General features: G+C 45.2%; 1 protein-coding gene across 3 annotated transcripts in view; it reads right to left on the bottom strand.

Moving 5' to 3' along the window:
- The window catches only part of PITPNM3 (PITPNM family member 3), a 143,062-nt gene extending 129,761 nt beyond the window's left edge, over positions 1 to 13,301 (bottom strand). Inside the window, exon 1 of one of the 3 annotated variants that reach the window (XM_064468278.1) lies at positions 12,929 to 13,301. In XM_064468278.1, the coding sequence (XP_064324348.1) occupies positions 12,929 to 12,950 (22 nt within the window). In that variant the 5' untranslated portion in view covers positions 12,951 to 13,301. The remainder of the gene's footprint in view (positions 1 to 12,928) is intronic. The other 2 variants (XM_064468276.1, XM_064468277.1) reach the window with 2 other exon arrangements.
- Between the last annotated feature and the right edge of the window lie 3,198 nt (positions 13,302 to 16,499).

Below are 16,499 nucleotides of genomic sequence, written 5' to 3'. Positions count from 1 at the left end.
AGGACAACGTACCAAGGCTATCAGGTCTACTTCAAAGACATAGGAGTAAAAAGGCCATTAAAGAACATCCTTTCCTGGCTACAGGATTGGACTTCACTCCAATCTCATAATTGCCATTGATTTGCTGGATGACATTGACTGTATTTTCTCTTTCTCCTGTCCTTTACCTGTCTCATTCACTTGAAGTTCTGACTGAAGGGTTTCTTACAGAGCTGAGTCCAGTAGCCCCAAGGCTTGCCTGGATCCTGTCAACGTTGGAGAAAAAAAATAATTACCTAGTCTTGTGCAGAATGACTGCTACCACAGCCACAGCATTACTGGATTCCCATTCCTGGTTTAGCTTGGAAGAGTTGAGAGGGTACATCACAAGGAAGCCCTGATAACTCACTGAGGTCAGCAAAATATGGTGCCCTGCTGACCCCACCTGGCATCAAGGTCATACATGTGAGCTGGAGATGATAAAGCTGCTTTTTTGATGTTCACAAAGACATGTCACCTGCAGGCTGTTCATTATAATGGAATTCACTCTTTGAGGAGCTGTGATGCCACAACCTCAGCAGAAGAGGAAAGGAATTAGCCAAGGAAGTGCACCAACTGTAAGCAGAAGGGGCAACATGCAGAAGAGCTAGAGAAGCTGACTACAGACAGCTGGGCAACAGCAAGCTTGCCACCGACTGTCACAAAACAAGCCTGCAATCCTCAGAGCAGTCCTGCTGGCCTGAGAAACCTTCTGTACCCTAGCAGCAAGCACAGAACAGTATGGCATAAGGATGCTTGGGCAACATTAACTCCTTTGACATGCCATTTCCAAAACTGATTTGAGTCAAGCTGGCCTTTGCCTTAATGATATACAAGGTAGAAAACACAGCAAAGCTGCACTAACAGACATTCTCTGCAGTGCAGGTCAAGAAAGCCAAGAAGCAAGCTAAAAACCTCATAACCTTCTGGGAAGAGCCAACTGTACAAGCTGGTCCCATTAGACACCTCTTGGAAAAGATCTTATTAATTCTCATTCTCCTGTCTCAGAGACAAAACTCATCTTCATGCCCTTCTACTGTCAAGGCATGTCAAGTATCATGCACGTGCCTGAAGAGGCAAAAGGCCTTCCTTTTAGTGAGTCATGCTGAGAGAAGTTTCCAAAGTCATCACCTTAGGCTTGAAAAAGCACCAAAGGAAAATAAAATACTTTGAACTCTTGTTTCTTACTCATCAGAGGGGCAATTAAAAAAAAGAAGTAGAAAACAAAAACAAAAAACCCTCATCACATTCACAGTCATTCGGCAGTACAGGTTCTAACACAATGTTTATAAAAATGCTGTCTCCATAAAATGGAAAAGAATTACCTTGGAACAGCAGGAAAACAAAAGCATGAGCATCAAGAAATTGAAAGGGAAGATGTTCCAGGGAATAATTTTTCTTTTTCCTGTAATGCTATCAGCGGTTTAAGCCAGGCTATTCTCCAGAAAATAAAACTGCTTTCCATGTTTCAAAACATGCAGAAAAGCACAAAGTATGGGGCAACCCCAGCTTTACTGTAACACCAAGGGCCTAGTTCTCATACAGAGAGATGGCCTCACTGCACCAAGTGTCATGAAATGAGTATAAAGATCTATCTGCACTCTGAAAGCTTTTTTTTTTTTTTTGAGCAGCTTAATGTTCTCATTCTTGGTAACACAAGCATCCTGCCAGCTTCTGCTCTATAAAAAGTGTGCTTATGCAGAGTAATTCAAGTGACAAATCTATTTCTGTATCTCTAGACAGGCAGATATCCATTCACATATGACAACGCTTTCCACCTGTATATGCCCTCTGGTTCATTATACTGACTATTACCAGGGCTCTTGGGACAGGGTTTGGGTTTAGCTCACATTTTCATATCCACATTAGAGAAGCTTAAGCTCTTGACCTTTCTTAGTAATTAGGTCTAAGTTATATTGATAAGACCATAAAATCTGAGCTGGAAGGCTCTCCTTAGCTTCCCTCAGTTCAGGTTACCATCGCACAGGTATCAAAAGCAGGATTGGAACTTGGAAAGACAAAATCTGACTCGGATGAAAACAGCAGCCCTCTAGACATAGTTGTGCACACTCAAAACACACTGAGCCTACTGTGTTACTGCAACTACTTAACTCTCTTGTTTCTCCACTCATTCAGCTGTTCAGCAAACAGGCTCTGGGGAGGGAACAGAAGCAAATGAACTTTGAAACTTACCAGTTCTTTGACAGGGAGCCCATATTCCTACATCTAAGGGAAGGAAAACAAACCTTAAAGAATTTCATTCCCACTGAAGAACAGTTCCGTAAAAGACATTTGCCCAATATGTTTGTGATGTACTTTGGAAGCAGCCAGCCAGCACACAAGGTGTAATAAAGACAAAAAGGAGTGAAACCAAGAGTTTGCTGGTTTTGTTATGGTTTTCTTTCTTCTCTGCAAAAAATTACTGGAAAATTTTGAGTAACAAAGACAGCCAAGAACTCAAGGTGCAAGCAAAGTGGATTCGGATAAGTCAATGCACACCCGACAGCCACAATGCACTCAGAAAAGCTCACTGATAACTGCATAAATTCATTGCCTTGGCTTAAAATTGATCCATACCTATCAATAAGCAGCTATGCATGATGCCTGTGCATCATCTGCTCATATTAATAGCTGTTCTTTCCTGTACATTTCTTACCACAATCTATCCAATTTGCTTTGGTTTTGCTCTCCTCCTGACCCCCAAGTTCTTTTGTTTTCTCTTGGTTTTTAATTTTCTTTACTCTTTTGCAGTAGGGGAGAATATCTTCTAATTTGTTCATTTTTAGGCTAAGAGGTTGTTTTGGTTTTTCAAGGCAGGGAAAGGCAGAGAACAGCTGACTTCGAGCATGGCAATTTTAAAATGTTTCTACGAAACAGTCCTGTTTCTCAGTAATAACCTTAAAATAAACCCCTCCAGCCAGGAAAAATGTGAATCTTGAAGCACAGCAACATAATGCAGCAATGAGCACATGCAGGTTTTCACATAATCTGTACAAGCCCCAAATATAGACAAGTGAAAAACTGTACCTCAGTCCCTAATCAAAGCCCTTAAAAAGATGCCTAAGCACTTAAGCACCCTGAAGTCCTAACAAAGGTCACTACTTGCTTACTCCGATCATCAGCAGAGTCCTGCTCTGTCCTGCAGCTCAGCCAAATCTCGTTGGCAGCAACTTAACGGGATGCAGAAGATGCCCGAGTTATGCAGCGTTTACCAGAATCAAAAGCTGTTCTCTGTAAGTTTTTCCTACTCTGGTGATGGTAGTAACTGCTCTCAGTACTCCTGCCCTTTATGTCAACTGTCTAAGCTCTGATTTCAAGACCAAGGTCAAAGAGTTTATCTACATTTACACCAGAGACAGCTGTGAAGTTGTATTGGGTTTACGTGGCAAGGTTTTGGTAGCGGGGGACTACAGAGAGCTAATCCACATCCTGTTGGTCACACACTATCAAGCTCCCAAGTCTTGAGGGAACCGTATCATCTGCACAGCAACGGCATGGAAGTCTTGACATCTGCCTACAGAGGCTTTTGTGAAAGCACACAGTACGGATTAAAAAAAGAAGAAAGTTTTAGAAGTCTAAAAACACTTCAACATGGGAAGAGATAAACCTAGCAGTACTGAATTCCAGTGCCAGCACTGCAGTGCTGCGAGATGCGTGACCCACGGATAAAACAGCTCTAAGGTGTTTCAGGTCATTTGCTTTATCTAATCATTCCCATTCTGGAGGCATCAAGATATTCAAGCCTTCTCTTCAAATCTATTCACTTCTGAATTTCACTATTTATGTTTCATTCTGTAATTTATATTTCACGATGTAATTTATTTATTAAAAGCCGCAGTACAACATGGAAAGCTGTTCATTTCCCAGGTTTGTACTTCCCCAGTGTTGGAAGCAGTGGCTTTCAGGAATGTTTTACACATGGAAGTAAAGGCTTGTCCAAAAGTGGAAACTGCTATTTCCCTCAGCCACAGAGCCAACGCTGACATGCCAGCTTTAAGGTGTTCACCTAAAGCACAGCGTGCTGCCCATGGAAAATGGAAGTACACAGAAATGCACCTCCCACGAGGGGGAAAAAAAAAAGGCAGTGGTTGCACTAACACTTTCAACTTAAATTCAAAAGACCACGAGCACGTCCCTAACCAACACCATGCTAGTGTTACTTAATCTGGATTAAGTATCTCCTGATGAATAACGTAAAGTTGAAGGAACTTCTGGCTGAAGAAAAGCCTAAAAGGACTTGCAGGGATTGCTGGTTTTTTTGCCAGCTTTCCATTTTAGCCACAAGATTTTGCTGGGAAGGAAGGAAGGGAGAATGCTATATAAATATAAAATTGTAAAGACTTCACAAGTACTCCGAAGGAAACAGCAGTTCCCTGGAGAAGAACTGCTGCTAGCCTGGCTGGAAATCAGTAAAAGTACTGGCCCCACAAAGAAAACTCATGCTTCCAGTGACCTTGGATTTTTGATGCAAAATGTGAAGGGAGGGCAGAGAGAAGTGTCACGAATCTCCAGGCATAAATTCTGGCTACGAGAAAAGCCCTCAGGAGCATCAGTTTTACTGTATTGCACTAGGAAAGCATCTAGATTTAGAAGCAGTTTAGGCATAGCCACAGTCAGCAGCACAAGTCTGTGTAAGCTCACTGCAGCAGTTCTTCACATCTACTTCTATATGCTGGCTGGACTGCATTGCATCGCCCTAATACATTAGCCTTATTGAGTCTGCTTCCTTCTCTGCCAACAGATTAGCATCAGCCACCTTAACAGGACTCTATTAATGTTTCTTGATTGCATTAGACACCGGCACTGCCTGGATTCACTGATTTGATTTACTGTGTCAACTGCTGCATATTTTATTTCATTATTTTTTTTCAGAGAACGAAAAGACCAGCACTACTTCAAAATACAGGCTAACTCCTCCGTAATGACACTTGATGTTTCAATGTCAGCGAACTTTCTCTTCATCAGTTTTGTTGACTGATTCTTAGCAGCCAGATTTCAGCAATTTTTGCAAGCACAGTAGCAATTTACATTTCATTTCAGTTGTTCAGTATCACAGTTTCTGAGGATAGAAGTGGAAACCATGTAAAAACGCAATGCCTTTAACAGAAACCCACTACATCGCTAATTCACCAGTCACAATAGTTGACGTAGAAGCACACGCAGTAGTTCCCATGGACTGTTGGGGCAACAAAACAGACTGACAGTAGGATACAAGAGGAACACTTCCTAGTGGCACAAGGAGAGTTCACAGAAATGCACAGGTGCTCATCTTCTAGGAGAAGCAGAGGCCAGGTTTCCTATCTAAACTGATTTATTTTGCATCGTACGGCAGGTTGCTTCACCCGCCTGTTACAGAGGGAGCTGCCAGAGGGCCTGCCCTGAGTGCACAGCCACATTAAAAGCAGGGGAGAAGACAAAAGCAGAGCCATCTTGCCGCACCATGCACAGATGATTAATCCTCTAGTTAGGCTAGTGTTAATTTTAATTACTTGTAATTACGATTACAATCAGTAATTTTCTTCTGTAAAAAAGTCTCACTTTTTTTCTTCAACAAAGAACAGCTGGAATTCCATTGGTACTTCGCTGCATCTGTGATCTGGTGACATGAGATGAACTGATGTGATGCATGAGTAAAAATGCAACTTCAAAAAGCCCTCTCAACTCACCCTGCACTAAATCACTTCACATTTTAATTTTTCTGTGGCTGATGCTATCACATATCTGCATGAAGACAACTCTTGCAGGACCTACAGAAAACAGTTTTCCACCTCATGGATATATCAGATCTGGGTTTATGATTCATCATACACCCCAACCTCACAGTAGCTCTCATTATATAAATTTCTAATTAAAAGCAAAGTTGCTTCCGAATGTTGTTGAAAAAGAATCAGTTAAAGTAAGATTTTTGGGTTTATAATATGCTTATTAGCCAATTTACCCACATTAGAGACTGATTTCCTTAGCACTAAGATGTATATATGAGGATCACAACTGACACCTATCTCCTGTAAAGCAGTAGCTTCCATAGGGGCGAGTGCAGCAGATACAATTAGTTGCATCCTCTTGTGATAGGCATTAAAATAGCCAACCGACCCCACGCATGAATGAGTGCCTAAGCGCATCCCTGAAGAATGCTCAGCTGCTCTGACCCTCATTTACAGAAAAAAAAAAATCCTCTTCCCAGGAAAATCCAGGATCTTACTTGACTAAGAATTGCTACAGAAATAGTTCCACGTCCTATTATGCGACGCTCGTACTTCTGTTTGAGGACAAGAGACTCTCTACCTGTCATCCAAATTTAGGTGTGAGGCAAATATCATCCTTTATGTTTAGTGACTGAACATAGTTCCAGCAACCTGCAGAAGAAACAGCTCCCACTTGTGCATCAGCACTTCTAATGCTATCCATCCACAGAAAAGACCCACTATGATCGTGCAACCTCTGATACGTTCCACAAATAGACCTAAGAAGCAGGACACCCACGGGAAAGGCCAGTTCCACTTTCACCCACAAACACCAGCAGAGCTCATTTTCTCATAGTACCATGAGCAAATTATCCTGCTGAAATCAACAGTAGTTGAAGAATGTATATATGAGAAGGATCAGGTCTGGTTTCCCCCTGGTCAGGAGGCACAAACCCAAATTCTTTCCAAAGGCAATTTTTATTTATTTCTTTTAAGAAACATGGCAAACTGGCAGTGTTATAACAATTAAGCAGTGCATGAGTGCACTTCATGCCATGTGATCTGAGGGTGTTTCTAGAAGAGAGAAAGAAAAAAAACAAGAGGAATTAGGGTGACCCAACTGGTTTGTAGCCAACATTCTCAGAACTAAGGAAATGGAAGCAGAAACACAGACATGAAGTGAAATAAGGCCTAAAGAGGCTCTGAAAAGCACTTTAAAAGAAACAAAGGTCTTCCTCTGAAAATTGAATAGTTAATGCTGCTGATTTCTGATTTTAAAATGATATAGGAGAATGGTTAAGTTAAAAGGCCCGTGCTCAAAACCCACTCATCCTGTAAGTCCCAAGCATACTAAGACAGAACAGCTCACCGTCACTCAATAATTCCACACACTCTGCTCCCAGTACCAAAAATGCTGTTTCAATATTAGTTGTTATGCAAAGATCATATTTAAAATGCCTATCAAGTCAAGAGAAACAAAAGGCATCTACTTGTTCCATTCCAGGAACTGGCATTACCTCTGACTTAGAATAAACCAATACCGCACACAGTAGGCTGCAGTTCTTCAGGTGCAATACATGTGGTGATGAAATGTGTGCAAAGCACAGTAATACCTTCTGGAAAATGGAAGGAAGGTTTTTCTGTGGAAATTATGTCCTCCAGTGGACAGAACACTACCAAGATACAGGGATCTGCCATTGGATCTAATGAGTTGAAAAGTCATTTTACAAATGCACCAGGAAGTAAGCCTATCCCTGCTGTGAAACCACAGACGTGTTACCTTTCTTCGCAGGTTCTGCCTTCTCCTCAGCTTGAGTTAGCTTTTACAAACAGTGACTGTGGCTGAAAAAGAAAACCATGACTCGAGTCGTCACTGTTTACAGCAGAATTACACCAGCAGGATGAGCACAAACACTTTTGGAATGAAATAGCAATGAATTTATACCTGAAGCTTATTTGTGAGAGGGTAGAGTAGCAGAACAGTAGGCACAGTCCAGAAGCATCAGTTTAAGAATCACTCCAGCATCCCCTAAAGGCCCTCTTCTCCTTAATGACACAGGGGTCAATGGTCACCTTGTCAGACAAACAGGACGGATGGAAAGGAAAGCAGACTGATCTGAATGCCAATCGTACCAGCCCCTCAGGTGCACTGGCAGTGCCACTCGTGTACCAGGCTGGTCCAACAGACCATCCCGGCTCAGGTGGGCTTGTACCAGACCTTCCAGCAAGATGCGTTCAAGCAGCCTGGGATAAGAACAGCAGTTTTCATTGGCTGTGACTACACCAGCAGGCTCTCCTGTAAAACTAATTCACGTCACTGTCATAATATTACAGATTTCAAGCTCTGCAGCACGCCCAGCAGTTTGCTACGTCTTTTGCTTGGTAAGAAGAATTTGCCAATCAAGCTTAGATGTAAGCACATGCCACAGACAGGCAACCATAAAAAAAGTGCTCTTGAATACTTCTACCACACCAACCTAGCTAGCAAACACAAAACAGCACGCAATGTTCTCATAGCTACTGAAAACTCAGTAGCAAAATATTGAAGACCGAATTAATCTCAATAAAAAAAGATAATAAAAAATAGACTCTGCTGCACAGATTAAAACATTTCTACTTGTCAAAAATTGTTTTAGAACTGTGCCCATTTTCAATTCAGGGAAGGGTTTCCTAATAAAATTTAAAAAGTACAAATCATTTTTCCATTTGGAAAGAGGTGCTGGGTAGAAGGAATGACCTTTGCTGTTACCATTGACTGCTGTTGCACAATAATACTTCTTTCTGTTCTGCTGGGTTCAGATGCTTCCTGCCTACCCATTAAGTGATTTAACTGAGCTACCCACCCGGTGTTACCTAGTGACTATGCAGTTAAGACTTACTGGAGGCCAAAATTACCCACTGTTATTTTCTAGTTATGTTTTATTTCTTCTTTGGCAAACGTAAAACTGAAGATGTACATTAAAAAGATGTGAATTTAACTACTTGAGGCACTCCTCAGACTCAGGAGCTCAGGTAAGACAAAGGGAGATGCTGATCCTCCCTCCAGTTATTCCAGGGTGAAAACTAAAGTACACTCAGAGTAAGCCCTCACCTGTGCACAGATCACCAGAAAAGGACCATATATGTTGTTATTGTTAGCAGGACCACACAAAATTAGTCTAAAGTCACACAATGAATCTGTAGCAGAGGCTGGAACTGAAATAAAACCAGTTGAAATTGAAATGAAATGTGGAAGTGGTTGGGAGCAGTGGGAGGCTTACAGAAGTATGAAGCCAAAGGGAAAGAGGAAGAGGCCAGAGGGAGAAAAATAAAAGTGGGAGGTGAGTGGGAGGTTGGGGAGAGAGAGCACAAAAGGCCAAGGGGGATAGGGAAGAAAAAAGTGGAAGACCAAGGGGGACAGCGCTTAGAGGGGAAAGTGAGAGGCCAGACAGGTGGAGGAGAAGAGGAGGAAAATAAAAAAAAAAAAAAAGAAAACCTGATGGGAGAGAGAGAGAGTGAGAGGAAGCAGGAGGGGTGGGCTGAGGGGAGACAGCAGGAGGCCAAAGCCCGAGGGGGAGAGCACTGCAGAAGGCCAACAGGACAGGAGTGGCCGGAGTGGGAGCAGGTGGCTGGCTGGCGGGGCAGGTGGAAGGGGAACAGGAGGCCAAGACAGAGAGTGTGCAAGGCGGGAGGAAGATGGGGAGCCAGACTGAGGAAGGGGGACCCCCAAAGAGGAGAGGGGGAGGAAGAGAAAAAAAGAGTAGCAGGCCAAGGGGGTGGGGAAGGAAAACAGGGAGCTAGAGAGGGCAGGCAAATGAAGGAGTGGGAGGCCAACGGAGGCAGGGAGAGGCATCCAGCCAACCAAACTGGTGGCTGCTTGTACGGGATGTGATCCCATTTCCTTCTTCCCACCTGGCAGGGCAGTCACCTGAGCCTGTAAAGACTGTAAAACCAGCAGAAAAGAAATGTTCTAAAAATTTAAGATAACAAAGAGTTTTCCACCTGTTGGTTCCCAGAACTAGACTTCAGAAGACCTGAGGAAGCTTGGGAGCTGGCATGGGAAAGAGGTGGAAGTACACAAGATTTCTCTTACTGTTGGCAGTGAGCCACCAGCTCGTCAAACCATACCTTCCATTCATGAGCCTGCAGCACCCTAACTACAGGCTGAGTCCTGCCCTGCTGAAATCTGTATACGCTTACAGTCTTGCGAATTGCAGACTTAAAAGCATTACTGGCACTTCAGGAAGAGGACAGAAGAGGACAAATTAAAAGGGAAAGAAGTGGGAGCTTTGAGGACAAGTGCTAGGAGGGAGTTCCTGGTTAAGAGGCAGCAAGATGAAAGGCAAGAAGTCAGGAGCATATAAGTGGAAGCAAAGGAGAAGAAAGGTAATCCTGAAAGGGCAAAAAAGTAAGCAGTGTCTTAGAGTGAACAAAGTCACAAAGTTTATCAGGGAAGCTGTAGCCCAAGGAAGAGATGTTACAGCACTCCCTCCGAGAGCAGTCCCAAGCTGACAGTGTACTGAGACAAGATTTTTAAGAGGTGGGAAAAGGGTTGACAGGTGCAAAGGAAAAATTGAGAGGTGAAGGGAAGCATTAAGGGAAGACTAAATTAGTCAGTTTGGAAGGAAAGCAGCTTGGGATGGGGAGCTGAGAGAAGCAGCACCTTGAAGACAGCAAGATTGAGCAGACACCAGGTAAGGCTAGAAAGGTGAAAGGGTCCGGAGCTCCCTTTATTCTCATTGTGGCTACATCAGTCCCTAAATAAAAATCAAACAGAGAGCAAAGAGCACAGCTGACAGAGCCAGAGACATAGTTGAAGTCCCCACAAAATGTAGATTCCTTTGTCAAGAAGTCAAGTGAAGGAGCTAACCGAAAGAACAGCCCAGACACCACTGTGCTCAGGAGTACCCAATACAACCAGCTACTCTCTCCCATTCCTCATTCAGTGTTTTTCATCTCACAGCAATTCAGCAACGTCAAGTCTCTGGCTACCTACTCTGTACATCCTTCAACTGGCAGTTCTGCAGCAGATGGTAAGGACAGGCATATATTTGCTTATTGAGAACAGGAAGCAAATCAAGAAACTAAGCCATGCAGGCCTTCAAGCCCCTATTTTAAGGCATCAGTGACATTTCCAGTCTTGCACCTTATGGGATTACTGGTGAGATGGAGGAAGAAAGAGAGGAGGTTTATCATGGCTGTCCAGACTCCAGATCCTAGATTGAGCTTTCCTGTACATGTGGTACATCTCTCAGAGCCATCTCTTGATGCTTCAGATGCTAACTTCCCCACATAGAAATTAACTTCACCCTCCTTCTCAGCAGTATCATCACCTCCTCCAAACTCCCCAAAACCAGAGAAGATATGAATATCCTCTAACCTTTTCCTGCAATCACTGTAGGTGGACTGCCTGCATCACATCTCAAAGACTCTACTTTCACAATGCAGAGATTTTGGCTTTCTGAGGCGGATCTGGCATTTTTGAGTCACTGCTGCCTGTTAAAAGTGAAGTAGGAAAAGAAGAGCAGATACCACACCACCCCCACAGGGACGTGATCTGCAGTTGCCACTACATGGTTTTGCACCCTACAATCCTGCAAATGTCCAAGTATTTCTGCCCAGGGACTACTCCAATCGCTGAAGATCTGGAGTCTATTAGGTGAGATCTGGCTACTTAAACGAGTCAAGTCGACCGCCTCTAAAAGCCCTTCATAGGCACATGTGTCATTCAGCAGTGATCAAGCAGCAGATTTCACGGCTACTAGAATATTGGTCTTTCTTTGTATTTGTGATACGGCTACAGCAGTGGCAGGGGCTGCAAGGCAGGGTACATACAAGCAAAACAGCCACGACATTTCCATATTTGTGCATATTCCAGCTCACGTTGACAACTCAGTTTAAAAAAGCAGCATATTTCCCCTGCTCTTAACCCAGGCATGTTCTGCCAGAGCTCCTCTATAAATGGTCTATTCTTGATTTTCTCTGTAATACGAAGTAATGACAACATTGTGAAGCTGGCATCTAAAGTCATATTTTGTCTACCAGAGTGAGTGGAATCACATCCAAGAGAAGTACCATACTTGAAAAATCCTGTGCAAAGTCGGGTTTGAACAAGCAAGCTATGTTTGCAGGCTACATTACCCAGGTACCACCAAAAGAGAAAGCAACGCTCCCTTATTTTCCTATCAAAGGACTGCAAACCAATGCCAAAGGAAAAACCAGTGAGACTTTTTCCCATTTGAATACTTCTTCATTTCCAAAGATAGAAAACATCCATTTAGTTCAATACTATATTTGCATCTTCTGAAATTATCGATGCTCACATGTTTCTGAGCACTATGTCTCCAGGCTACCACCAATCCACACCTATTTTGGGAGAATATTTTAAAAAAATAAACACCATTAGGGAAAAAATTTGGGGTTTAGCTTGAATATTACCATGCTGCTGTAAAGCTCTGCCAAGGACCGGCACCAAACACCAGTCAAGTTTCAGTCACAGCTAGGCCTTCCTTCACCTTCAAAAGCAAGGGGCTCTGTGTGCAACCTAGAAGAAAACCACTTCTGCAACAGCAAGAGGCTTCTCACCTGTTCTGCTCGCTGGCACCCGTCATTCACGCACGCAGAGCACATGCCACCTGCTGCAGGGCTGCTGCTGCCACCAGGCACGGGGCACCAGGGCTTTGCTGCTGAGCGTCCCCAGGCCCTCTGGCCCCAGCCCCAGCCCACCGGCCCCCAAACTGCTGAGTCTGGAGGAGGCATGAGGAAAAGACGTGTGAAGGCACACGAGAGGCAGCATCTGCCTCTTCCTTGGAGCAACTCCCACCCAACAAGCGCACCTGTACTGTATTAGGAGCCCAGGGCTGCTGCGCCCCAGCCTGGTTCTCCCGAGCAGGCGGCAGCGAGCACCGGCTCCACAAGGCGGCAGCCACAGAGCTCCTCCAGAGCGGGGAGAGACCTGTGAGCAGAGAGCGGGAGGAGCCGGACTGCGGCGGCCGGGGTGGGCACCCACGGTGCCCCCGTAGCTCCGCACGGCGACCCCCCGGGCACCGGCCGACGTGGGGACAGACGGCGGAGCGGACCCCGCTTGGAAAAGACGAGGAAGGCGAACGCACCTGCGTCTCCTTCGCAAAAGTTGGTATTTACCGTTGCGGCGGGCCGGCGGACAGGGAGCCGGGACTGCCCGGGAGGCCGCCGGAGCCTCGCCTCCCGCCGCCCCGCGCTCCCCTCAGGGCGGCCCCGGCACTCACCTGGGCGCGGAGCTTTCGCCATCTCAGCGCTCCCCGCTCGCAGCCAAGCCGTCGCTCGGCCGCGTCAGGTAGTCGCCCGCGGGGCCCTCCCGGCACCCCGCGCTCCGCCACCCCATCTGCTCCCGGCGGAGGGCCCGCACCGCCCACTCGCCTGCGGCGCTGAAAGAGGCGGCTGGGAGACGCCGCGCAACCCGCCCGCCGCGGCGCAGCCGCCGTCGTTAAAGGCGCAGCGAGCGGCTCTGCCGGAGAGCCGGGGCCGGCCCGTGTGGGGCTGCGGCTGCTCGTACGGGGGCTGGAGAAGCGGCTGCCGAGGGCCGAGCAGCCCTCCGGTCCGGTCTGGGGCGGGGAGGGGCGGGGCACAGCAGCGGGCTCCCCCCGCCCTCCCGCAGGGCTCGGCGCCCCGGTGCGGGCAGGGCCCCCCGCCGGTGCGAGGCACGGGCCGAGACCGCCCACTCCCGCCGGCGGCGGGGCCCGGAGCAGAGGCTCTCCGGGGCCGTGTCCCTCTCGCCCTGCCCGGTAGCCCCCCCCCCACGAGTCGGTCGGGGCTCCCGTGCCGTTGGGGTGGTCAGAGGAGGAAAGGGGACGGGGTCTGTCACCCCGCTGCGCCCCGCACCGCGCTCGGGTCCCGTCCCCAGCAGCCCCGGGCGCGCGTTACCACTGCGCCGGCCTAGCCCGGGCTGGCGGGGGGCCCGCCGGGGGCCCGCGGGTCAGTCGCTGCTGCAGCGCTACCGCCGCGAACCGCTCCTGCCAGTGGTTGCTCTGGACTTGAAGGGCAAAAAATCCATTGGGTGCTGGGAGGTCCTGTGTCAAGGCAGCGGCTGAACTGCTGCAACGCGCTGCCCCTTAACTCGCCGTCGGCAAGCAGCTTGCAGTCTGCCGAGAGAGCTGAACTAGGGAACTCCGAGGGCAAGACTTCCCTCTGTCACTAGAGGCATTTTTCGAACACCATCAGGAAAAAAAAGTAGAGCAGCAGCTTCTCCAGATCTCCCGACAAGTGGGAGAAACTCACCTTAAGAAATATCTTAAATGGCAGCTCCGCTTGTTACAAATCTGTAACCTCATCTACACAGTGTAGGTGGGCAGGCACTTCTTTATTGCAGCGCTGGGGACACGGGATAACTGCCAAACACGTGCCCACCGCTGCATTAAAACTCACCAGTTTGTATACACTTTCTTCTGTCAAGTCACTATTACATGAATTGTTTAACGTAAAAATGCATACTCTATTCGCTATTAAATCTCACCTTTACATTGATTGGTTTCTTTGATTATGTAACTTCTGCAATATTCACATCCCAAAGTAATCATTGGTCACCTCTACTAACGCCCAACAATTGGAATTCTTGATATTCAAATCAAGACGGGAAGGGTAAGGGGATTTCCAAGCAGCATCACTGGTGCATAACGGGTTTCTATAGCAAGTTTCCTTGGTTTCTCAAGACTTAACAAATGCAATAACTAACAAGCACCGTTCCTAGAATTACAGGATTGAAATGAAACTCCTCTGTTCAATTCTTCATTGTTTCATCCAGTTTCTATTAGTTTCTTAATACAAAACCATATCAACCTAGTGAGGCTTTTATGGTTATGAGTTTTGAAACACACAATATCCTAACATTCTGTTTCTACTATAATCAAATCTGGTGATTTTTTGCAACATTTCCCCCCTTTGAAAGTTTTGAAAATAATTTCAATACTTTCATTCTAACAAAATTTTATGTGTCATCCATTATTTCCTGTATGATGGTGGGAGACTTGTGACTAAATAGCTTGGATCTTATTGTCTAGCTACTGCCTGAATGATCATTCAATTAAAAGCAGTTTTGATGGTGATTTCTTTCTTTAAACCACAATAAATAAGTAATAAAATAAAAAAAAGTGACTAATAACCATAATACAGTACCAATTAACTACTTTATCCACAAACTCAGATTCTATCCTAACCTGCTGAAAATTTTGTCAAGCCAACTCTTTTGCATATCTCATTGAATCTCTTGAGTGTCCTTATCTATTTGGCCTAATAAATCCAAATAATGCTCAATGTCCCAAGTCATGTTTGGGATATGTATGCAGCAATGGTCTATCCTATCCTTCAAATATCCACAAACTCCATGTTCTTTCAATAAGAGCATATCTAAGGCCATCCTATTCTGCAGAGTCATTTTTGAGGTTGCTTGTGACTGCAAATTCCGTTCTTTGAAACCTCCTTTGTTACATTAGCCCATCTTTCTACCTGACCCCTCAACCTATATAACCAGCCCCTATTCCTGTATGTTGGGAAGGGAGTCAATAGATACTCCAGGGCCCTTCCAGTTTTACTCCTGTTGAAGGTTCATTCCATTCCACATTAGCATCAATTGGTGATCTTTTTATTTGTTCCAATTTCAAATTTTCCAATTTCCCTTTAAAGTATGTTTCCCATTATGTTCCAATTTGGACATAATGTCGGTATTCCCAAAGCAATTTGTTTCACTTTCCCATCCATTGATAAATGGGTGGTCCAAGTTCCATCACTCATTGCCCAAACTAAGTGTCTCGGGCTTTGAATTTCAGATTTCCTACAACTAAATATTGTCCCTCTCTCGGGCTTATATGTGTCAGTCAATTGTAGGTCATTTCTAAGTCCTCTACACCAACATCCATATTTCAGTGCAGCTGCGAGAGGGAACATCCTGAATTGCTTTACTAACTGTACTGCAGTTATATATCTTTTTACAACTCCACCAAGATACTATGTTTTCTTTTTCCCGGATGTACTTCCTTTGTCATCGACTGATGGGAAAACTGCGAAGGCCATTCCATCCCAAGTAAAACACCAGGAGGCACTGGCCATGTACTGAAATTGGGATAAAGTGGTCATAGGCCATACTGAATCCCATGCAACCGCTTTCTCTTGCTTAGTTTGATTGGTCTTTCCACATTTCTATTCCATGATCATTCAATTAACTTCTTTCTTGATTTGTTCGTCAGAAGAGCACCAGCCTACTCTGTGAAACCTCCCTATTTTGATGAAGACATAATTTAATAGTTTTTCACAATCCACTCTATTCCTGAGGGTTTTTCATTGCTTCCAGACATGATACATTTGTTCCTGCCATCCAACAACAGGACCTTGCTCACAATAGGTACTATCATTGCTGGATTTTTCACTATTCAAATTTGTTGTCAGAATTCCCCATGGAATTGATTCACCTACGGCTCTTGGAATTGGGAGACATGCAGTAATTTGGGTTACGTTTTGCAAGTTAGCGAACTCTTTTATCAGCCCAACCATCAAATTCTCTTCTGAAGTCTTTCTTGGGAGGTATATGAACTGGTCCACTTCTACTGACAGCGGACCTCCATACCTTACCATTACTTCTAATCTAGTCATCTTTACCTCAAACCATGCTCCCACCATCATCCAGATCAAAATCCATTCTCCCACCACTTCAAGACTATACACAAGGTTAGACATATTTTAAAGTCAACTTTGCAGTTTCAGGATCTCTGCTGACAATTTTCCAAGAAGAAGCAGCCACCTTAGCTCTGGTGTAGTGTATCCATGCATCCGATTCTGCAATTTGATTGC

The sequence above is a fragment of the Phalacrocorax carbo genome, chromosome 17 (genome assembly GCF_963921805.1).
Source record: "Phalacrocorax carbo chromosome 17, bPhaCar2.1, whole genome shotgun sequence".
NCBI classification, from domain to species: domain Eukaryota; kingdom Metazoa; phylum Chordata; class Aves; order Suliformes; family Phalacrocoracidae; genus Phalacrocorax; species Phalacrocorax carbo.
The sequence above is the reverse complement of the archived record's forward strand: the minus strand, read 5'-3'. Positions and strand labels throughout refer to the sequence as shown.